Source organism: Melanerpes formicivorus, unplaced genomic scaffold (genome assembly GCF_026170545.1).
Source record: "Melanerpes formicivorus ecotype bairdi unplaced genomic scaffold, bMelFor1.0.p_v2 SCAF_29, whole genome shotgun sequence".
In the NCBI taxonomy this organism is placed as follows: Eukaryota; Metazoa; Chordata; class Aves; order Piciformes; family Picidae; genus Melanerpes; species Melanerpes formicivorus.
In genome coordinates this window covers 605,093-629,964 of record NW_027142381.1, presented here as the reverse complement: position 1 = coordinate 629,964, position 24,872 = coordinate 605,093, and the positions used below count along the sequence as shown (strand labels likewise).

The window sequence follows — 24,872 nt, the reverse complement described above, 5'->3', positions numbered from 1 at the left end:
GTGAGCAGTGGATGTTCCTGGGTTGCTTCTGGGCATATATCCATGACATGGTTACTTTCAGTGGCCTCAGGTGGTTCAATTTCTCTGGCAGGCCTGTTTCCCAGAAAGCTCATGTAGGTGACAAAACACTTTGCAATAGATAACATAAGTCATTGCAGCTGGCAGATGGGGTTTTTTAATAGAGCAACAGGTCTATTGGATTTTAGTTCCTTGGACTTGCCCTTCAGTGAAGATCAATACAGACAGATGGAAAGCAAAAAGCAGGGCTGAAATTGAACCTGCTGGCATTTTTAGTAGGGTTTCTTTCTGCAAATCTTCCCTGCAAGCTGCTTGGGCAATGGCAAAGGCTAAACATTCACAGATGCCTCTGTGTCTGAATGATGACTTCATGCTTAATAACCATGACTTAGGAGTGATGGGGGTGTGCTCCAAAGGATGGTCCAGTAGGCTTCCTCAAAGGATGCTGAGTGTGGGAGGGAAGAGTGCCATGGGGCACAGAAGAGAAAGGATCATCTAGAGTCCATTGCAGTGCTTAGTTTGGGTCGATGCTTGGATGGGATTTCTGCAGAGCATTTCTGGAGGCTGGCATTTCACTTTTCTTACCTAGTCCTGGATTTTCCACACCTGCACTTCTGGATGCACTGAAAAATGAAATCCAAAGCTCACCCCATCACTGTCCCTGCTGGCTGGCTGCTCAGTTGAGTGCCAAGTATGTATCTCATCATACCAAAATAGTACTCAGCAGCTGTTGTGCACCATGTCCTCTTCCTGCAGGGATGTAAACCAGCTCAGGAGGGTGAGACTACTGGCAAAGGCCAGCACAGATATGCTCTCCATTAGGGCTTGCACTGGCCTGAAAGAAAAGTGAATTCTGACCCAAAAGGTATGTGTGGTGGGCTGACCCAGACATGTATGGAGGGCAGGGAGCCAAGCCTGGAAATCTGTGCAAGGTTGTACAGGAAGCCCTTAGCAGAAGAGGGTCTGGGACCACATTTCCCATGTCTGGTTAAAGCCTTTGTTCCTCCTGAGTGTTTCTTCAGTTGGGTAGCAGCCTGTTAGGGATGCCTGTAGCATGCATTGAGGGCAAGAGAAGAGGGCACTCTGCCCTCTGCTGATGACCAGGATGGTGGATTAGAATGATGCTAATCATAAACATCTTCTTGGCTGGCTCTCCACGGTCACCTTGTGAGGTTTCACAGGTGCATGGGTGTGCTCTCAGAAGATGAGTTCTTCACCTGTTGGCATCCAGCACCCCTTCAGAAAGGAGCAGGACATGGCTGTGGCTCCCCAGGGAGTTTCTGACAAGCTGCCTGTTACACAATGCGGTGGGCATAGGAATCTCCCAGGCTTCACCCTTCACTGCCTTTGAGACACGACGTTACAATCCATCCTGTTTCACCACAGCTAGACTCTCCTTTTTTTTTGCTGCTCAGACAATTCCCAGGATGATCTTTCTGGAGTTTTCCTTCAAATGAGATGAAAACTCCAATTTGAAATTAGCTTTAATTGTTCAGTCTAGCTCCTGCTGCCATGGTCTGCAGTGTTAATGACCTGACAAAATCATGTGAGATGCTGGGGGCTGAGCTTGTAGGGCTTCAGCTGTCAGGAAAAAAATAGTATCTGTGTCTCTGTCTCCTTAAAATCTTTTGGGAGAGTTGTTGTCTCCATAAAATAGTTTTGTGGGTTGTTTGCTTTTTTTTTTTTCCCCTCTGAGTGGCTCAGCATGAAATGGAAGTTGCTGAGTTATGTGATGCAGATGCTTTGAGTTGAGGAAGGGGCTCATTTGCTTTATTCTTTTTATTCCCACTTCAGCATAAAAGAGAAAGGAGACTTTGGGGAAATTGATATGTGAAGGGAACCATCCCAGAAAGACAGTCTGAAGAAAGCATGTTTTATGTGCTTGGAAGAAGGCATGGAAGGGAAAGGGAACAGATAATCCTTTTTCCTTTGATGGTTTCTCGGGCTAAGGCCAGCAGATGGGACTTGATGTTGAGGCTTTTGCTCTCCATTGCTGTGCTTCTTTCATGTAGGAACCCACATGTGCCTGTACACCTCGAGTGTTTTACCATGTGGATTGTATTAGAGGTGACTTTCCTCCTGTTTTGTGTTGTTGTGGGGTTTCTTATGGATTTTTTGGGGTGTTTTTTTGTTTGGTTGGTTGGTTGTTGTTTTGTTTTGCTTTTTATCCTGTGTGTTGAAAGGTAGTAGACTATAATTTGGGGTTACTGACCATATCTTAATTTTCTCCTTTTCTGGACCCTCACAGGGGTAAAAGACATTCTTAGAAACTGCCTTCAAGGTGCTGAGTCCGTGCAGGCACACAGTGCTGTTGCTTAGCTGTTAGAGTGATTTTCATCAGTAGAACTTTGTCCATTTCACTGTTGCACCAGGAAGCCTAAGGACCAAGGTGTATCATAGAATCATAGAATTATTAGGGTTGGAAGGGACCTCAAGGATCATCTTGTTCCAACCCCTCACACTAGATCAGGTTGCTCAGGGCCACATCCAGCCTGCCCTTCAAAACCTCCAGGGATGAGGCTTCCACCATCTCCCTGGGCAACCTGTTCCAGTCTCTCACCACCCTCGTGGTGAAAAACTTCTTCCTAACATCCGATCTGAATCTGCCCATTTCTAGTTTTGCTCCATTCCTCCTAGTCCTATCATTACCTGACACCCTCAAAAGTCCCTCACTGGCAGAGTCCAAGCAGTTTCTCAAACTGTTGAAAAACACTCAAGTACTTAGCCCTTGTGGTAACTTTTCATTTGCTTCCGCTTCCAAAGTCCTCTGTGTCTTCTACTCGATGCTTGCAACTATCAAAAAGTTTCTCCTCAGCCATAGGTGGGCTTCAACAACAGAAGTAAATGATCTTCACTTTCCAGTGAACTGAAGGCTGATGGTATGAGGATCTTCTGAACAAAGCCAAAAATCTCTTTCATCCTACCAGAAAAGCAAGGGGGAATTTCAGCTTTTCTGGTGGTAGAGCTTGGAAATTCCAAGAGTGTAGCAGTGAGGGTGAATCAAAAGGATGGCAAAGCTCATGTACACAGTTTTGATGCAGTTCCAATGACTTCAGATGGGTTTTGCAGTGGTTTTAGCATCCCATTCAGCTAAAAGCTCCACCAGAAATTCAGAGCAGCAGTGGTTGGTATGCATGGGTGACTTCTTTCTGTTCCTGTCTTTCAGTGGGGTGATATCTAGATAGCAGAATGCCATCCAGCCTCTTGCTGCTCTTTGTTTCTAAAGATGGCACTAGGCTCTTTTAGTCGTTGCCAATGTTCTTGGTAGCCTTGAATGTCTCTTGTAAGGGTTGTGGTTAGTCCACCTTTGGGAGGTCTTTTGAAAATCAGCATTGATTAATCCTACATGATTACATCCCTCCCAGTGGTGGCTAAAGACCACAGAATCACAGAATGTAAGGGGCTGGAAGGGACCTTGAAAGATGATCCAGTCCAAAACCCCTGCCAGAGCAGGATCACCTAAAGCAGGTCACAGAGGAATGCATCCAGACAGGTTTTGAATATCTCCAGAGAAGGAGACTCCACAGTTCCCCTGGCTGCCTGTTCCAGTGTTTTGTCATCCTCACAGTGAAAAAAAAATTCCCTCATGTTTCTATGGAACTTCCTATGCCTCAAATTCCACCACTGCCCCTTGTGCTGTCATTGGGCATCACCCAGCAGAGCCTGGCTCCAGACTGGGGGCACTCACCCTGCACATATTTGTAAACATTAATGAGGTCACTCCTTAGTCTCTTCCTCTCCAAGCTAAAAAGCCCCAGCTCCCTCAATCTCTCCTTGTAAGGAAGATGTTCCACTCCCTTCATCATTTTTGTGGCTCTGCACTGGACTCTGCAATTCCCTGAGGTCCTTCTGGAATTGAGGGGCCCAGAACTGGTCACTATTCCCAGATGTGGACTCACCAGGGCGGAGTAGAGCAGGAGGAGATGTGTGGCTCCAGTCTCAGTCATGCTTGTGTCCGTCAGTAGAGTGGGTTTATTGTAGGTGGAAGGTGTTGCAGCTTTTCACTGCGTTCTCTGGCACTTCTTCTGCAGAGGAGCTGAAGGCACCACTGGAAGAGTACGTCAACAAGCGGTACCCAGGCCTGGTGAAGGTGGTGCGCAACCAGAAGAGGGAAGGGCTTATCCGAGCTCGTATCGAAGGCTGGAAAGCTGCCACTGGCCAGATCACTGGATTTTTTGATGCTCATGTGGAGTTCACTGCTGGCTGGTAGGTGCTCAACCCCAAGGTCTCAGTTACAGGGTGTGTGATGCAGTAAACAAGGCACAGTCCTGCATTCTGTAAGGATGTGTTTGCTTCTGTGTTGAGATGTGATGCTGTGGTGGCGTGATGGGTTAACGCCCATCCTGGAAGCAGCGGGGGAGGGCTTGTAACAGCATCTTAAGTCTCAGTTGAGACTGGGATTTAGGACCTCAGATGGGGGGCAAGACTGAGAATCCCTCCCCTGCTCCCCCCTCCTCTTTCCCGATCAAGGGGGAGAAAAAAGGGAAGGGGAAAGAACAGGGAGAGATAAGGGAAGGGGAGATAAAAGGCAAGAAAGGGGGGTAAGGAAAAAGGGAGGAGGCAAATCTACTGAGAAATAAATTGGAGTCGGTTTGGAAGTAGAGAGGTAACATTTTCTTTCAAATGTATGTATAAAAAACACAATAACTGGAAAGGTTCATAAGGGTAAGGAACAAGGATGGATGGGGAAAAATACATACAAAGCCAACAGTCCTTTGAAGAAGCATGGATGTAGCAGGGAGAAAAGCCCAGGCCCAACCATGTGGCAGAGAACAACGAAGCCAGCAGCAACTCTCTTAGTCCTTTCGTCCCCGTGAGGCAGAAGTCAAAAAGAGAGCAAATGGCTGCAGTGTCTTCCTTTTTATAGGCTTGCTGGACAGGGAGGGGGTGTGGAACAGACTAACTCAGTTTCCCAGGGGGAAAACTCCCTCTGGGGAGAGCAAGGCTCTCACAAGCCCTCCCCCCACACTCCTTGCTTACAGGATGGGTATAACCCATCACAGATGGGATGACAGATTCAAAACCTCTCCTTGCCCTTCTTTTCAGTAGTCCTTTTCTATTCTCTTTTGTTATGCACACCTTCCTACCCCCAGTTTCTATTTTTCGAGTTGATTTCCCATTCCCTTAGCCCGAAGTAATTTAGGTAAGCTAAAATAAACCCCAGGAGCAAGGGATTGAAAGAGAAAGTGTTTGCTGCTTCCTTGCCCTTTGCAGCTGAATCCCACTGGGAAAGGCTTTTGGTGCTTTAGATTGATTTGTTTCTTCTGCAGCTAGGAAGCAGAAGTAGCAAAAGGTGTATGAGAAGGGCTTTTTTCCAGAGAGGTTCAAAACAGTTGTGTTCAAGTGGCTTGAGTCTAAATACCACGAGAGGAGCCTGAGTGTGATTCTATTTATCTTTTTTTTTTCCTCTAAGCAATTGTGAGAAATAAATGATTCCTGTTTAGAAAAGTGGAGGTAGAAGAAGCTAAGTTGTGTCTAATTTGAGCAGAGAGTAGCATCCATAAGATGAAAGCTTTAGCAGCTGCACACAGAGTTCTGTGCAGTCACTGAATTCTTTGTGAGGATAATGCAGCTGAAGGATGCCTTTAAGAGCTGTTGATGTCTGGATTCCCAGCTAAACATTCCTCTCTTCAGGTCAGTGAATCCTCACACCCAATTTGATTGATAAACAGAAGGAGTTCCCATTTACTGAGGTCTTGAAACAGGTTTTCTGGGGATAGGCAGGGAGCTTTTTTGCAGCTTGACTCACTCTGGTGCTATGTACCTGCTGCTGTGGCTGGGGGAACCAACAGTGCAAGGTACTCCTTGTGTTGGCAGACTGAGCCCAGGTGCATCACTGGCTCTGGGGCTGCAGAGGTGAAGCTGAGCACACCTAGAGCTCTGAGCATCTTTGAATGTCCCAGAGATGAATTCTGTAGCTGTAGAGTCCTTGAACTATATCCCAAGGGTAAAAACACCCTTCAGCTAGTTCTGCTTTCAAGAATTTACCCTTTTCTGCCCAGGGCTGTGGTTTTGGTTGTGATCTGGAGGAAATTTAGACTAGGCAAAGCACGGTTAAACAAACCAAAATGAAACAAACCTAAATGAAACTAAATGAACCACGCCACACCACACCACTCCACACCACTCCACTCCACTCCACTCCACTCCACTCCACTCCACACCACACCACACCACACCACACCACTCCACACCACACCACTCCACACCACACCACTCCACACCACACCACTCCACACCACGCCACACCACTCCACACCACACCACACCACTCCACACCACTCCACACCACACCACTCCACACCACACCACACCACACCACACCACTCCACACCACACCACTCCACACCACACCACACCACACCACACCACACCACACCACACCACACCACTCCACACCACACCACACCACTCCACACCACACCACACCACACCACACCACACTCTTCCTGGCCTTGCTTTGTAGAAGGGAAGGTTTTGAGCCAGGAGTCCCAACCTGGGGAGTGTGTTTTCATGCAGGATGGGAATGTCTGTGCAATTAGCTGCAGAATGGAAGGATGAGGCAGTGGCTGTGTGAATCTGGAACCTCATGACAGTCTCCAGACTCATCATGGGTTTCATTGTGTCTTTCAGAAGACATGATGCCACCTGTGAATGAGAGCAGAGAGGAGTCCACCTTATTCCCTTCTGTTTACCGCCTATTCCCTTCTGCCACAAGAGCATCTGTTTTCTCACCCTTGTTTAGGTGCACATGAAAGCTACAAGATCCACCTGCAAAATATGGGAGAGATTAACAGTCTCTGCCTGTGCTTTTGTTTCTTCTTCACAGGGCCGAGCCAGTCCTGTCACGAATCCAGGAAAATCGGAGGAGGGTCATTCTGCCCTCCATAGACAACATCAAGCAGGACAACTTCGAGGTGCAGCGCTATGAGAACTCTGCCCATGGGTACAGCTGGGAGCTGTGGTGTATGTACATCAGCCCCCCCAAGGACTGGTGGGATGCTGGAGACCCCTCGCTGCCTATCAGGTATGTCCCAGAGCCCAGGGCCCCTTGCTCTCCATGGTTCCCATGGGTCAAAATGTAGAAAGATAAAACAAAGAAGGCAGCTTTGAGAGGTTGGATCATAGAATTGTTTGGTTGGAAGAAACCTTGAAGATCTTTGAGACCAGTTGTTAACCCAGCACTGCCAGGTCCTCACTAAACCATTCACAGATTGCATTGGGTTTGAAGGGACCCTCAAAGGTCATGAATGTCTCCCTTAAAGAGCTTGAATGTCTCCAGGGGTGGGGCCTCAACCACATTCCTGGGCAACCGGTTCCATTGTCTCATCACTCTCATTGTGCAGAACTATGCACAATGTTCAACTACATCTCCCCTGCTCCAGTTTCAAACCGTTGCCCCTCATCCTTTCCCTGCAGGCCCTTCTGAAGAATCTGCCTGTAGGTCCCCTTCAGATACTGAAGTGTAGCTGTAAGGTCTCTCTGGCACCTTTTCCTCTCCTGGCTGAACAGCCTCAATTCTTTCAGCCTGTCCTCATGCTCTGATCATCATTGTAGCCCTCCTCTGGAGCTGCTCCAGCAGGTCCATATTCCTCAGCAACACATCTACACATGTTTTAAATAACTCCAGGGATAAGGACTCAACCACTTCCCTGAGTGGCTGATTCCAGGTCTTTTGGGGATCAATTTTTTCCTATTTTCCAACCTAAATGTAGTTCCCTGCTGCACCTTGAGCTGCAGAGCACAAGGTCTCCCCTTATCCTCCTTTTCTCCAGGTTAAACAGCCTCAGGATGTAGCATCTTAACATCTCAGGGAGGCTGTAACACAAGCCAGGAGGGGTTTTGCTGGAGTGTAAGGGTTTGGAGAGGGACATTGTTTGGTAACAGGGTGCAGAACCACTGGAGAAGTAGAGGGACTGGAGATTTGTACAGCCTTACACTTAACTGCATATGACAAAGTCACTTTACCTTAATTGCAGCATTAAGCTGTGGCAAATCATAAGGAATGAGGTGATTATCCCTGTGTAATGAACTGAGTGTGAATTCATGAAGTACAGTGTTGGTTTTCCTGGAATAAAAAGTACATCTCCTCTCAGGGGCAAACTTTGCAGAAAATGGATTTGAGGTGGTGCTAACATTTCAGCTTACAGCATCAGCAGCTCTGAAACATTGCCCCAGCCCCTCCAGATTTCAGGGGTGGGGCAAATCCCTTTGAACAAAACAACAGCAGGAGAAGGGAGGGGGAATAGGGAGGCTGGGGCTGCTCAGTGTGCAGAGGTCAGGGATTTTCCCTTGGCAGCCCAATAATATCAGCAGTGGTGCTGTGATCAGCGGTGGTTTTCTGCCCAGGCAAATAGGTTGTGTTGCTCCTAAGATGGTTAATATGGAGAAGGTTTGTCCTCAGAAATATAACAGATGTTTATGTCAAATCCACACCTAATCTGAATCCTGAACCAAAATATCTCTGCTTTGCTCAATGACATAATTCCTGGAAGCTGAAATTAGGTCTGTTCCCATTTGCACTGAGACCTGTTATGTTCCTTTGGGCTCCCCTGTTCCAGACAGCAGTTTCAACCATCAGTGGAGGAATTGACAGTTTATTCTGGACAGGAATCAAGGCTTTGAGGAATAAATAGTTATTTTAACCAAATGCAGGCTGCTGAACTTGTTCAAGGAGAGGCTGGAGGGGCTGAGCTGTGCAGAAGGGAAAGGCTGGCAAGTTGCTGTTCTGTGAGCATGTGGTGGTGTTAGGTCGATTCTTGGACTTTGATCATCTTAGAGGTGTTTTTCAACTGAAACAATTCTATGAGTCTGGTAGATGTTGCTACAATGTGGACAGGATCTTGAGCACCATATCTCTGTGTTTAAGCAGACTGCAAGTGGTTACTGCTTAGGAGGAGCTGGGAGGTGTGAGAGGTCTGTCAGTCTGCTCTGGGTTTCCTGCAGCTGCCTGCATCTCCTTTCAGAGACATAACCTTAGAGTGGGTGATGTCCCATGAGCCCCACAGCATCTGCAGCTCTATAATCCTGCTCAGCTCTTCAGCACTGCTGAGCTGAAGCATCAATGAATTGGAGATCAGAGAAGGCTTAAGGAGGCACTCAGCTGGCAGCATCAAGGATGCATGTTGTGATCATGCACTTTCGTAGAATCATAGGATCAACCAGGTTGGAAAAGACCTCAGAGATCATCAAGTCCAATCTGTTACCTAATATCTAACACCTCCTGACAGCTAAACCATGGCTCCAAGTACCACATCCAAGCCTTTTCTGAACACCTCCTTGCTAAAGGCATCTGGAATGTGGACACTGCCATGGTGTGCAGGAATCAGGGCTCAGGGATTGCCGGGAGCTGGGGTGGAAGGGCACTGCCTCTGAAGTGTGCTCAGGGAAAAGGTTCCTATAACAAGCCCAGTGGCCTCCCAGGGATGTTAAATAATTAAACAACTTGCTAAAATAACATTGTTAACATGCACTGGGGGAAGGATTATGAGAAAGACAAATGGGTAGTGTCCACAACAAAAAGCTAATGAAAAATACTGTCTGATTGCATTATGTTGTGTAACCACATATGGACCAGAAATAAATGAGTACAGTTATTTCTTCTGTCATATAATGCTATGAAAACTCTGCATTTTATGGCAATATTTGCATGAAAGGGATACCAGTGCAGTGCTCCATGTAATTATGCATGGGATTAGAAAAGATGCTGAAATGATAGTGCACAGAGGGACATTCGTTTTTCTTAGAGACTTCTTGTGATAAAAAAGTGGCAGTGAAGTAAGGCACTGCAGTCCTTTTTAGTGTAATTTTTTTTGTGGCTTTGCTTTCCTGGTGCATGGGGATCGTGGCAGCCCCAAGAGAGGTTCCCCTGCCTGGGAAGGAGGCTCCAGCGTGGCAGCCCCTACCAAATACTCAGCAGCAGCAAGCAGACAGACAGCTGTGTGAATCCGTTTGGAGGCAATTTTCTCTCATGGATAATTCACAAGATATAATTACCCAGGCAAAGAGAGCTGATGGCATGAAACCCATCTGAAATATGGCCCAGTCTCCAACGTGCTCCAGGCTCCTGCTTTGGCCAGCAATTTCTCCATAAGAGGTAGTCCCTCTTAGTGCCTAGGAGGGCTGCTGGTGTAATACCTGTATTCATATTGCATGTTCTGTTGTGTTTCCCCCGCCATTAACATTTAAATTCCTGGTACACAAAGATCTCCTCAACCTTAGCACTCATTTGTGCCTGCATTTCATAGCTTGGCTTTCCTTGCCAGGCTTCCAGACTTCCTCTGACTACCTCTGCCCAGAAGACAAATTGTGATTACAGGGTAACGTGTCATATCTAAATTGGCGCTCTCAGAAGAGGCAGATAGTAAGTGACATTTGCAATGGTCATCACATAGAGCCTGATCTTCACCAGCACGAGCTCTGGCAGAGATGTTTTGATTTCCTAGCTGAGATGATGCTAATGTGTGTGTATAAATGAATACAGGCTTACATGACTTGGATATAAAATCACAGAATAGATTTGGTTGGGAGACACCTTCAAGATCATCCAGTCCAACCTTCGACCCAGCGCTGCTAGGTCAGCACTAAACCACGTCCCTCAGCACCAGGTCCATGTACCATTTAAACACACCCAGGGATGGTGACTTCACCACTGTCCTGGTCAGACCATTCCAATGTTTGAGAACTCTTTCAATGAATTAAAGCATAGAAAGGTCCATCTAAGCATGCAGAGCAGCTTCTTTACTCTGAGGGTGGCAGAGCTCTCAAACAGGCTGGACAGAGAGGTGGTGGAGTTTCCTTGTCTGGAGTCATTCAAAACCCACCTGCATTCCATCATGTGCAACCTGCCCTGGGTAAGCCTGCTCTGGTAGGGGGATTGGACTCCATGATCTCCAGAGGTCCCTTCCAAACCCTATCATTCTGTGGTTCTGGGATTCCATATCTGGACATACTTTGCTCTGACAAATGTAGCCAGGACTTATCCAGTCCTCTGTCATTAAGGATATGCATTGATCAGTGTTTGCTGAGAGTCCACAAAACCTGTGCATCAGCAGAAAATGGAAGAGCTGATATTTTCTATGTCCTGTGGGAAGTCTAGGAAAGGTCTTTGGCAGTGCTGTGAAATTGCAGGTTGGTCACCTGATCTGGACTTGGATCAGAAGGAGGATCCCACGGTAGGATCCTCCTTCTCATGATCTATGGCAATGATTCATTTCCCAACCTATGTGCGGTATTGGGGGCTTCTTGGGTTCTGAAGCCTGTCCAGATTGCTGACCTGATCTGGACTGGGATTATCCCAGGGGTAGGATCCACCTTCTCACGACCTCCAGAAAGGATTCATTTTCCACCTAGCAGAGCATAGGGCACTGGGGGCTTCCTGGGGCCTGGAGCCTATCCAGAGCTGCAGCACCGGTGGTCTGCAAACCTCAGTGCCAGCAGTTTCTTCTGCCTGACTCGTTCATGCTGCAAAGCATGAAGCTGTCAAAAAGCAGCTTTGGAGAAGTTGCTGATCTCTGGAAGATTTATGGCTAGATGTGCTGATTGCGCTTCAGTTGGAAGAGTCATGATTTATAATTACATGTGTGAGATATTGATGGCTCCAGGGGTCTGATTCAGGAAAACAATTAAATGCACTCTTGCATCTGTGTCTCTTCAAGAAGCCAAGCAAGCAGATAGTGCATATTAAGCAGCCTTGAGGACAAGGGACACTTACCTGAGCATGGAAATTGGGGTCGTTGTGCTTCTCTGCTGGCAGTGGTTTGCATATCCCAGCAGAGAGAAAAGAAACTCGGCCCTGTGCTGCTGGCTTGATGAGTCCATTGACAGTCCTCTCACCCCACCGGTCCCAAACAATAGATTATTTAGAATATAAAGCATTTCCTGACTTTCTCTTTGTGTTTTGTACATTGTGCTGGGTGGATTGGTTGAGTCCAGGAGGGAAAAGCCCTACTGAATAGCTCCATTAGTCAGCAACCCCCTGTAAAGTGTTGGGGCTGAGGGAGAAGTTCTCAAGCGACTTCAGAGATGACAAAAAAGCTTCTTTCCAAGCACGCAGTGCACAGGCTGCCAGCTGGGAGCCAGCTAGCAGGTTAAATTGGACTTTGGATGGTTCTCTGCTGCAGCTGTTTTATGTGGTATTTAATCTTTACTGGTGTTGGAAGACAAAAGCTCATTTAATTAGTATTAAGATTGCTGTGAGGAGGGAAATCAGTTTTGAGAGTTATGGATTGTAAAAGAATAGAAAGGCTATTAGGTTTGGGGTGGTTTAGAGATGAAAATCATTTGAATTAACCCACTCAATTACCTGTTATCTCGGCCTCACAAATGCTAAGGAGTTTGCTCTTGCAACCTATTTATGAAAGAGCCAACTCTCATCCTGGTTGTGTCAATGATGCAGAGGTCGAGATGGAAATGAGCAGCTGGGGGGGGAGAGGGGTTTAGGCTATTGAATACAGCACAGGAGTGGAGAGAAGGTGCCCAGTTGTGCTGCTTAGCAAAATACTTGTGGTGGTGAATACAAACTGTGCTCAGCCACAGACTGCAAATGATGTTGAGCTCTCCCACTCTGGTGGCTGTGCATTTTATTTGTACTAAGACCAGCACAGTTGCTCTCTACAACTACCTGAAAGCTGGTTGTAGGTAGGAAGGGGTTGGTCTCTTCTCTCTAGCAGCCAGCACCAGAACAAGAGGACACAGTCTCAAGCTCTGCTAGGGGAAGTTTAGGCTCAAGGTGAAAAGAGAGTTCTTCACTGAGAGAGTTGTTCATCATTGGAATGTGCTACCCAGGGAGGTGGTGGAGTCCCCATCCCTGGAGGTGTTCAAGAGGGGATTGGATGTGGCACTTGGAGCCATGGTCTAGTCATGAGGTTGGTGGTGACAGGTTGGACTCGATGATCTTTGAGGTCTCTTCCAACCTTGATGATACTGTGATAGGAATTGGTGTGGCATTATTTATTTACATATTATACATTCATGATGTATATTTCTATATATTCATTTATTATGAACAAGAGGACTTGGGGGTGCTGGTGGATGAGAAGCTTAACATGAGGCACCAGTGTGCACTTGCAGCCCAGAAAGAAAATCACATCCTGGGCTGCATCAAGAGAAGCAGAGCCAGGAGGTTGAGGGAGGTGATTCTCTCCCTCTACTCCACTCTGGTGAGACCTCACCTGGAGCACTGCATCCAGTTCTGGAGCCTCTATTACAGGGAGGATCTGGAGGTACTGGAAGGTGTCCAGAGAAGGGCCAGGAGGATGAGCAGAGGGCTGGAGCTGCTCTGCTGTGAGGACAGACTGAGGGAGTTGGGGCTGTTCAGTCTGCAGAAGAGAAGGCTCTGAAGAGACCTAATTGTGGCCTTCCAGGATCTGCAGGGGGCTACGGGAAAGCTGGAGAGGGACTTTTGATGGTGTCAGGGAGTGATATGACTGGGGGGAATGGAACAAAACTAGAAATGGATACCCAGCCTAAGTCTACCTTCTCCCAGCTTAACATCATTAATTAGGCATCTTTAACTTGATCAGGTTGCTCAGGGCCCCATCAAGCCTGATCTTGCATGTCTCCAGGGATGGGGCCTCCACCACCTGCCCGGTCAACCAGTTCCAATGTTCCACCTCTCCCTTTTGAAGTCCAGCCTAAATCTACCTTGCTCTAGTTTCAAACCATTGCCCCTCATCCTGTTGCAGAATCATAGAATCAACAAAGTTGGAAAAGACCTCAGGGACCATCAAGTCCAACCTGTCACCCAAGACCTCATGACTACTAAACCATGGCACCAAGTGCCACATCCAATCCCTTCTTGAACACCTCCAGGGATGGGGACTTCACCACGGCAAGCCCTTGTAGATGAGGTGTTCTTTCCTGTTTTACTTCAATCTCTAAGACATCTTCCAGGCACCTGTTGCTGCCTGAAGCTTTTTGTCTACAGAGGCTATGGACAAATGTTGGAACAGCCATAGGAGGAAAAGAGCTCTCAGAGATAACCTCTACAGCCGCAGAAAATGATGCAAGGGGATCCTTCTGTCTGGGACAACTTGGTGCTGTAGCACACCCCCACTCTGCAGGATTAGCATCAGCAGAGAGGTTTAGACAGGCTTGCTTGAGCCATTAGAAATGTTTTCAGCAGCATTTGACTGCTCAGTGTGGCAGTTTATCTGGAGGCATCCAGCAACTCAGAGCTGTTGCAGTCTGTTAAACACAGGTGATAACGGGAGGAAAGGGCAGAATTTCAAGGATTATTTCCTGAGTTTCTGTTGCTTTGCTTTGAAAAAAAAGAAGAAGAAATCTCAAGCTCCCTAGAAAACAGTTTGTACAGAATATTGAATATCTTTTAAATTAGTGCTTCCTGGCATTACCATTGGCAAACCCTGGGGAGATTCCTGCTGCCACATGAAGGCAGTTGTAAAAAGTTCTTCCTCTTCTGCTGTAGCTGTTTTGGAAGTCAAGGAGAAAGCTGATTTCCATAGGAGCCAGACACGGGGTGATAATGATAACTTGCACTTGGAGACCTCACCTGGTATGTCTGAGGAGATACTTGTAAGCAGGTGTTTGCTGGGAGGGATGGGTTGTGTGTGGATGTCGCAGCAGCTGCAGAGCGTGTGTGGAGCTCTTCAGGAGCTTCATGTACAATTTTCATCAAACACTGTGATCCATCACAGTCTCTAGAGCCGTTTTTTCTTAAGCATCTCAAAAAAAGCAAAGCTCTGTGTTGACCACCCACATGCTTTCTCCTCCTTGAATCATAGAATCAACCAGGTTGGAAAAGACCTCAGAGATCACCAAGTCCAACCTATTACCTAATACCTAACACATCCTGACAGCTAAACCATGGCTCCAAGTGCCACATCCAAGCCTTTTTTGGAACACCTCCAGGGACAGTGAAGTCTGATTCTCCTCCAGGCCCTATTCTTGTTATGGTTGCATGTCCAGAGGCTCAGCATCCTACTGTCAGGTTTATGGCAAAAGCCATCTGGCCGCAAAGTACATTGGGCCAGACCATACAGAATATATAGAATAGGAATGGAATGGAATGGAATGGAATGGAATGGAATGGAATGGAATGGAATGGAATGGAATGGAATGGAATGGAATGGAATGGAATGGAATGGAATAGACCAGGTTGGAAGAGACCTTTGAGATCATCAAATCCAACCTCTCACCCAACACCATCTAATCAACTAAACCATGGCACCAAGCACCCCATCCAGTCTCTTCCTAAACACCTCCAGTGATGGTGACTCCACCACCTCCCTGGGCAGCACATTCCAATGGCCAATCTCTCTCTCTCTATGAAGAATTTCTTCCTAACATCCAGCCTAAACCTCCCCTGGTGCAGCTTGAGACTATGTCCTAGTCCAGCATGAGAACAATATGGACCTTCTTCCTCAGGCAAGGTTTTGTTAGTGCCTGTGGAAGGGAAGCTTGAGGTGAGGAGAAAGTTATTCACAGAGAGTTGTTAGCCATTGGAATGTGCTGGCCAGGGAGCTGGTGGAGTCCCCGTCCCTGGAGGTGCTCAAAAAGGGATTGGATGTGGCACTTGAGGCCATGGTTTAGTAGTCATGAGGTGTTGGGTGACAGGTTGGACTTGATGATCTTTGAGGTCTTTTCCAACCTGAATGTTTTTGTGATTCTGTGCTGTATCAAACCCCACCCCTCCTTAGTGCACTTGGTGGATATTGGTGTTTTGAAATATGTGGCTCTTAAGTTTAAGGTCTGGTCACTCCTGGCTAGTGTGGGTCGGAATGGAGGTCTCTGCAAAGATGAAAACAAGCTGATAGAAGAAATGGAGGGACTTTTATCATCAGTGTTTTGTTTGGGCTCAGAATCCAGCAGAGGGGATATTTGGGTCAGAACTGTGGCATCAATACCTTTTGTCATCCATCTTTGGGTTGAATTACACCCAGGATTTTGACAAGATTTATTTCCCTCCCTGCCCCTCACCCCATTTTGGGCTTTTTCTTTCAGTCATGAAGTATTTTGAGTGATACCTTGAGGCCAAAGATTAAAACCCCCAAACATTTAGTTTACTTTCTTGGTTGGTTGGATTTTGTTGTTGTTGTTTGATTTGTTTTTGTACGTTGTAAAACTATTGGGGAGAAATGAACCCCACCAACTCATGGTGCAAAGTGACTCACTCACTAGTATGCTAATTTTCAACTCTTCAACTGGACAGAGGTTCCCTGTGGGGTGAGAAACCTGCTGGGAAGCAGGTGCGAAGCTCAGATTGCTGATGCCCTAGAATGTACTGGGTTGGAAGTGACCTCTGAAGGTCGTTTAGTCCAATTCTCCTGCAGTGAGCAGGGACATCCCCAGCTAGATCCTGCCTTTCCATGATGAATTCTCCATGTGGTCACTTTTAATGTTATGTAATTTAGTGCAAAGTGTAAAAAGAGAGAGTCTAATATCTGGTAATAGTGCCAGGTTTTACAAGCTGAACAGATTTGTACCATTAGCTGAAAAGCCTGTAAAGCCTCTGCTGAGGGTGCACCTGAGGTTTAAGCATATGTAGCTGGTTTAGCAGCAGCCTGTGTGATGCTCAGGTCTCTCCACATGTTAGTGCTGCACCTTGTTTCAGATCCTTTTATTTTGGTAAGGCTGTCTTTGGGATTGCAAACACTGGCTGCATCAGAATCATAGAATCAGTCAGGGTTGGAAGGGACCACAAGGATCAGCTAGTTCCAACTCCCCTGCCATGGGCAGGGACACCCCACACTAGATCAGCCTGGACAGAGCCTCAACCAGCCTGGGCTTAAACACCTCCAGGGCTGGGGCCTCAACCACCTCCCTGCACAACCCATTCCAGGGCTTCACCACTCTCATGGGGAAGAATTTCCTCCTCACCTCCAGCCTGAATCTCCCCACCTCCAGCTTCATTCCATTCCCCCTAGTCCTATCACTACCTGAGATCCTGAGCAGTCCCTCCCCAGCCTTCCTGTAGGCCCCCTTCAGATGCTGGAAGGCCACAATTAGGTCACCTCGGAGCCTTCTCTTCTCCAGACCGAACAGCCCCAACTCTTTTAGTCTTTCAGAAGCTGGAGTGGATCCAGACCTCACTGAAACCTGGCAGACACCAAACACCAACGTGTTTAGAAGTGGACCCTACAAGCTGTGTGATTTTTCTATAAGCTAGAGAAAAGCTTCTTTAGCAAAGGGTCAGGTGTTTTTGCAGCTTCTGAGCATCTTGGACAGCATTATCATCATACATGTCAGCATGTCATGGTACAGACATAATAGAGGGACCTGAATGGGCTGGTTTGACTAAGTCACCTTGAGAAGGCAGCATTTGTGCACTTCCTAGGTAGATCCTTTTGAAGCATGGAGGTAGGATTTGGGTGCAGTATTAAATAGCTGTCCCACAGAAGGCTTTGTTTCTCCTGAAGGAGAGGAGCCCCAGTCATCCCGTGAGTCCTGAGCCTTCAGGCTATCTTGGTGACCCTATTGTAGCCAGCAGCTCTTCACAACCTTGAGTGGGGGCTTGTTTTCATGGGAAGCACCATGGTTTGCCAAGCTGAGGCTGTTGTTGCAGGTAACAGTTGAAGCCCTTCTTGGAGCACTAAAGTCAGCAGAGCTTCTTCCTGAGGAGCCTTTAAAACTGGGTGAGGGACATCCAGCCTGTGGGCTTGGCCCTTCAGGAGTGGAAGAGAAGCCTGGAGAAGAGGAGGCTCAGGGGTGACCTCATTGCCCTCTACAACTACCTGAAAGGTGGTTGTAGCCAGGAAGGGGTTGGCCTCTTCTCCCAGGTAACCAGCACCAGAACAAGAGGACACAGTCTCAAGCTGTGCCAGGGGAGGTTTAGACTCGAGGTGAGGAGAAAGTTCTTCACCGAGCGAGTCGTTGTCATTGGGATGTGCTGCCCAGGGAGGTGGTGGAGTCCCCATCCCTGGAGGTGTTCAAGAAGGGATTGGATGTGGCACTTGGTGCCATGGTCTAGTCATGGGGTCTGTGTTGATAGGTTGGACTTGATGATCCTCGAGGTCCTTTCCAACCTAAGTGATACTGTGATACTGTGAAAGGGAGGAAAACCTCCTTCTTGGAGTGACTCATAGTTTATTAGTATAAAATGTTCTTGCAATCCATTTGCAATGCAAGCTGGCCATGCTGGAACCATTTGCCTTTGTGCTTTTAAAGCTTTGCATCAGAGAAATGTTTTGATTGAAAAGAGGGGGTGAAAAAAAAACAACAAACGACCCAAGAAAAAACAAAACCAAAAAGCATGCTCCTGGTTTTTAAAAAACCTGTAAAATAAATACTCACATTGACAGAACTTTTAATCTGAGCCCAAGTCACAAAAAAAAAACCCCACACACCCACCCCAGCCTTTATTGATGTCAAAGTTGCTTTAGAGAAAGAAAGAGTAAACAGGATTTGGCCTTTAATTTGTGGAGGGCTTTGGATTTTTCTGAGGCATTAAAGAGACAGCAGAGATGGGTCTTGAATTATTTAACAATTGCTAGGAAAATTAAGCTTCAGTCAGCCTCTCTCCCACTGAAATAATCTTATGAATAAAAACAAAGCAATCTGGGGCAACACCAATATGCAGAGCTCATATCCCGCCGACTGAATTGTTTCAAAGCTGGCCATGAAGTGGTTTTTGCAAGTCAAAGCCAAGAGGAGCCTTTGCTGTGGTCTCTTCTCACTTCCCCTAGGAGCAAGCTGCTGTTGATGGATTATACAAATGGCCTTTCTCTCTCCAACTGAAACCAGGGGGGAAAACATGCAAAAAGGAGTTGGGGGAATTCGGGGCTTTGAATGTCGTTCCCATGCCCCCCCGCCCTCCCCAGCCTTTGGCAGCTGGTATTTAAGCAATTTATTGGCCCAAACCAGCTCCATTCTCATTAAGAAGCAAGTGTTTAATGACTTTGGAGGTGGGTACTCAAAACAAAGAAGTGAGAGCAGAGCTGATTGCGCCAGGTGACAAAATATGGCAGCTCTTCATCAAACAGACTTAAAAGAGTGTTTGAGAGCGCCATGAGCTGTGATTTCCTTTCATGTGCACTTTCATTCACTGTCCTTTTCAGTCAGCAACACACAAACAGGCGTAGTCTAAATTAAAGGCAAAGTAGATCCTTATTTGCATCTCCATCAGGTGAAATCATAAGCAGGTGGTGCCTGGGAGCTCCCACCTTGCTTCTGCTTGGGAGCACAGGAGGCTTTCATTAACTGCCTTGCTTTCTCCCTGCCCAGAGCACCGGCTTGCTGCTCTGTGTTGGATGGTCTAAATTAAATCTTCTCGGGCTTCAATCTCTAAATGCCCTCCCTGTGCTTGTAAAACACACAGGTGCAAGCAGCTGGCTTGTACATGGGGTGTTTAATGGGCAAAAGCTGGCTCGGGGGTTGTCCATTCAACCTGGGTTGGCTGGAGCAGAGCAGAAGGCTGTGGTCATGCCTCAGGACGCTCACTTCAGCCATCTGTGGCAGTGGCAAGTGCCTGGTCTCGGTGCTGGCAAGTCCAGCCAGCCATAAGCACCCATGTAGTGGTGTGATGCTTTAGCCCACACGCACCAACAATAAGAGCACAGCTAACCCAGTCAGAGATGTGAATGAAAAGCTGTATTTTACAAGCAATAATGGAATGCAATGGATATATACCAAGTGTACAGTATTTACAACATCATACAAGAATTTACAGGAAAGAGCACAAACACAGATCCTCCTCAGGGGAATTCCCCCTTGGGTTCCCCCCAAACCTCTCTCTTCCCCCTCCTCCCCTTTCCCCTAGTAGTTAATTAGGTGAAAAAGGAGAGAGAGAGAGAGAAAAGGATGTAAAGGGAAATTCGTTAGCTCAAAGCAGTTGTTAAGAAAGTTAGTTGTTCCTATCTCATCAGTTTGTAGTCCAGGGTCAGTTGCATGCTCTATGGCCAAGAAGCAAAAAGTCAGACAGACTGAAGCTGGAGCTGAAGTGAGTGAGAGCAAGAATGCTGGAGATATTTGCTATGGTACATCTCACATCTGAGCAATGAAGTTGGTTTGGAATGAATCTTTGTTTTCCTTTTTACACCTGAACATTCAGCTGGAGAATTCTGCAGCTGTCCTTTTCTTAAAGGCACAGCCTCACCTGGCTCAACCCATATTTATCCTGAATTCCTAGTGCAGGTGTGGATTTGGAAATCTGCAGGGGGAGGAAGCTGGAGAAGGGCAGTTGGGTGAGGTGCTGCTGGCTTTGCAGCTCTCAACTTGTTTAGGTCGCTGCTGAGCCTGGCCCCGGGTGGGTTTCTGGAAATTTAGCTCTGCAAACATTTTCCAGTTCTGGCATTGCAGTTTGATTTCTTAGTGTCTCAGGGAGGCTGGAGGTGAGGCTGCCAGTTAAGCTGTGTGGTGGCTTTTTACTGTGCACTGGGATAGGAGCAAGACCACAACCAGTTCCCTACCTGCTGCCTTGGCTGTGGCGTGATGTGGATCCATGGAATGTTTTAGGTTGAAGAGACCTTTAAGACTCATCCAGTCCCACTTCCCTACATAGAATCATAGAATCAATAAGGTTGGAAAAGACCTCAAAGATCAGCAGGGACGTTTTCAACTAGAGCAGGTTGGCCTGAGCCTAAACCAACCTGACCTGGAATGCTTCCATGACTTGTCTGGGCAGCCTGGGCCAGTGTCTCACCATCCTCAGGGTAAACAATGTCTTCCTTGTATCTAGTCAGAATCTCACCTCTTTTAGTTTAAACCCATCACCGCTTGTCCTGTCACAACAAGCACTGCTCAGAGGTTGTCTCCATCTTTCTTAGCCCCTTTAAGTACTGAAAGGCCATAGTAAGGTCTCCCTGGAGCCTTCATGTATAATTATGGGGCCAGGCTAGCAGGCTGGTGTGGACAAGCAACTCCAGAGATGAATGTCAGGGCATCTTGAGGAGCTCAGTGATGTGGAAGGACCTTTGACAAGGCAGAAGTCACCTAGAGAATACAGGGGGGGTGGATGAAGGTGGCAGAGCATAGCTGTAGGGTGTGATTTGGTGGTGGCAGAGAGAAGCAACTTTGCAGATGGCCTGGCATGGGTGATAGATGTTCTGGCTGCCAACAGGCTCCAGTCAATCACTCCTTAGTCTGAAGACAGGACTTTCCTGGGAGGATTTGTTTTACAGTCAGCTCCTGCTCAGATCAAGCAGTAGCTTTGGGAGCATTATTAGTTCGGTGCAGGTCTGGTCTCTAGCAAGCGCTGCTCTTCTCCACAGTGGGCTGTGCACACATCATACAGCTGGAAGAATCACTGCTGAACACTGAGCTTTGAAAGAGGTGGCTCATCTCCAGAGCACAGTCCCCACGGCCCTACCATTTGTCATGGAAAGTGACATGTTAGAGAAGCTCAAACTTTACACTGAGCATCAAAGGTTGGGATTCAGAAGAGTGTTTCTGGCTTTGGCAAGGGGCTGGCTGTTGGGTTCCTGGGGGTGTGGTACTCAGGATGGTGATTCTCTGCCCTCATACACATGGGTTGCACCCAGCCTTTCCTTGTCTCCCTGTCTCTGGAGGAGAGCAGCTTCTGCAGCCAGGCTGGTTTTGTAGAACTGCCAGGGATTTCTTGCATTCATATGTAAATACATTCACACATGCTCGAGTTGCTCGGTTTTGAGGCTCCAGAATGCAGCTCTGTCAGCGCCTCTAAATGACCATGTGTAGTGACTGCCTGGTGTCTGGCCTTGCCTGTGCTTGGAGAGAGAGGCTTCCCACCTGCAGTAGCACTGCTGGCTTGACAAGCCCTGCTGCTGCAACTGCTTTTAGCAACTGCTTTTGTAGAAGCTTTATAGATGAGCATCTAGTGTGAGGTGTCCCTGCCCATGGCAGGGGGGTTGGAACGAGATGATCCTTGAGGTCCCTTCCAGCCCTAACAATTCTATGATCAGCTGTGCTGAGCCAAAAGGGTTTGGTGAGGTTTTGGGTCATTGCTGCTCCCAATTTCTCCAGCACCAGCCCCCAGCTTCAGCTCATGTGTTAGAATAGAATAGAATAGAATAGAATAGAATAGAATAGAATAGAATAGAATAGAATAGAATAGAATAGAATAGAATAGACCAGACCAGACCAGACCAGACCAGACCAGACCAGGTTGGAAGAGACCGAATCCCACAGGGAGGGAGGATGGGGTGGGGAGAAGTCCTCAGAGCTCACTGAGATTTCTGGGGTCCTGAAATCAAAGTCCTGCTGTGCTTCCAGTCCCCAGAGGGTCTGGGGAGAGCAAAAGACTGTTCTGAAGAAATGGGTTGATGGGAGCAGACGTTGCTCTCGTGAGCTCTCTGGCCACTCTGTGCCTTGACATGACAGTTGAGGAAGGCTGTTTCCTCTGTGCTGGGCACTGTGGTGTTTAATGAACACCTTTCTCAGATCCCAGTTGCCTCATAGCTGTTCTGCTCCTTAGGAGATGAGCAGGTACTTGCTAACGAGCAGTCAGGTTGGGGTTGTTCCTAGCTTGATTTGACTAGCACTTGCTTTGCTCTGATTAATGCCTGGACAAACTCATCTCTTTTGGAGGGGAGAGGGAACTGGTTCCAGCCTGCTGCATTGAAGCAAAGACATCAGCTGACTGTAAGGAGGGCTGGAGGTTGGGCACTGCACTGGGCTTTAGTTCTGTCTTTAAATTTGCAGGCATGGAGCCAGTAGAAGAGATTGGTTTAGCACTGCTATTAACCCAGCCCAGCCTGGAGCACTGGCTGATAGCACCAAAATCTTTCTCCCTCCTTATCCTTTCTGACTCTCTCTCTGTGGTTTCCCTTCAAGAAAAAGTAGTTTGAGAGGTGGGATTAGAAAAACCCCAAAGACATGAAATCTTTAAATAAAGAGCTGTCAGGAGCTTTGCATGGTGCCACAAGATCTTGAAGTTTTGTAGTTGCAGTGAGCTGGTCTGACAGAATGGGAGAACTAGTACTGCATCCAGTTCTGGGCTCCCCAGTTCAAGAGGGACAGGGATCTGCTGGGGAGGGTCCAGCAGAGGGTTACCAGGATGCTTAGGGGACTGCAGCACTGCCTGGGGAGGAGAGGCTGAGGGATCTGGGGATCTTTAGTTAAAAAAGAGAAGACTGAGAGGGGATTTAATACATGTTTATAAATATCTGAGGGCTGGGGGTCAGGAGGGAGGGGACAGGCTCTGCTCACTTGCTCCCTGGGATAGGACAAGGAGCAATGGATGTAAGCTGCAGCACAGGAGGTTCCACCTCAACACAAGGGGGAACATCTTTACTGTAAGGGTCACAGAGCACTGGAGCAGGCTGCCCAGAGAGGTTGTGGAGTCTCCTTCTCTGGAGCCTTCAAGGCCTGTCTGGATGTGTTCCTGTGTGACCTGAGCTAGATTGTATGGTCCTGCTGTGGCAGGGGGCTTGGACTCAATGATCTCTTTGGGTCCCTTCCAACCCCTGATGTCCTATGAGCCTGTGAACTTGAAGAAGAGGTTTTGGTGCTGATAGAAGTTAGGCATGCTAGCTCAATGTGGGTTGGGCAGAGAGTGGTGGAGATGGACATCCTGCTTGTGGGTTATCCCCCAGAGAGTGATAGGGTTGATGTGACCCAAGTGCAGCACCTGTCCTTGTTGGAGCTCATGCAGCTGGCCTCAGCCCATTGACCCAGCCTATCCAGGTCCCTCTGAAGGGCCTTTCTACCCTCCAGCAGATCAACACTCCCACCTAACTTGGTGTTGTCTGCAAACTTGCTCAGGGTGATCTCACTCTCCTTGTCAAGGTCATTGATAAAGATATTAAACAGGAGTGAGCCCAGTAGTGATCTCTGGGGAGCACCACTTTTGAGATGCTGCCAGCTGGGTTTAACTCCATCCCCACCGCTCTCTGGAGCTGTCCATCAGCCGCTGTTTGATCCCACAGTGTTTGTTCTGACCAAGCTCTTTCTTCTGCTAAGCATTAGATTGATGTCTGCAAAGGCAGCAGTCCCCTCTGTTGCCATTGCTGCCACCAGCAGTGCCTCTCTCTTTTTCTTTGCAATTAGAAAAGCCATCAATCATGCTCACAAACCTGCACCTATAATTGCCTTCTCCCGTGCCCTGTTTAGCATCGATGTTCTTGTCAAGTCCAGCCCTGGGAGAAAAGAGCATCTGACAGGTTTCCCAAAGCTGGGCAGAGGTTCCTCACAAATGCAGTTGCCATGTGGGGTGCAGTGACCCTGTGATTGCATGTTTCTGGCTTCTTTTGGAGGGGAGAGAAGTTGGGGGTTTAATTGTTTCACCCCCCCCCTTGATGACAAACATTTTTGCTTTAGGTGTGGGTAGTCTGCTAAGGAGGGGTGCCAAGAGAAGCATTGTGAAATCCTCACCATATGAACTATGAGAAGGCAGGAAAACAAAAGAGTTGGAGAACAGCAGGATCCAGGAGAGGTGCCACAGAGGATTTGAAACTGGTGGCAGCCCTGGTGGGGCTGGAGTTGAAGCACTGAACGTGTCGAGAATGTTTGTGGCCAAAATAAAGGCAGAAGCAAAGGCTGGCACTCAGAAGGGGCTTGGGGATGCAGTTTGGTACATTTTTCTCTAAGTTTGGAGGGAATTGGGAGGTTCCCTGGCTGTGTGCCCTGGAAGAGATAAGTCAGATTTTGATGCACAGCTATTCCAATAGGGTAATCCATGCAGCAGAATGGGTGGGTTAAAAACTTGCTCTTCACCTGCATGCATTTTGTAGGTAGGTCAAACAGTTGAGCAGAAGAGTGAGTGCTGTCATTATAGTGTTAATTATATCAGCGTGGGCCAAGCTCTCAGCCTGTGGCTTGGACAGCAGCACTGTGTGCTGGGTTAGGAACTGGCTGGAGGGCCGTGCCCAGGGAGCGGTGGTGAATGGTGCCACATCCAGCTGGCAGCCAGGCACTGGTGGTGTGTCCCAGGGATCAGTGCTGGGCTCCATGCTCTTTAATATCTTTATTGGTGATCTGGA

The 24,872-nt window shown here is 47.6% G+C and overlaps 1 protein-coding gene across 1 annotated transcript in view; it reads left to right on the top strand.

The window, feature by feature from the left end:
• GALNT17 (polypeptide N-acetylgalactosaminyltransferase 17) overlaps positions 1-24,872 on the top strand; it is a 298,218-nt gene that overhangs the window by 109,739 nt on the left and 163,607 nt on the right. The window contains exons 4-5 of the mRNA XM_068154430.1: positions 4,050-4,224; positions 6,848-7,045. Of these exons, the coding sequence (XP_068010531.1) occupies positions 4,050-4,224; positions 6,848-7,045 (373 nt within the window). The remainder of the gene's footprint in view (positions 1-4,049; positions 4,225-6,847; positions 7,046-24,872) is intronic.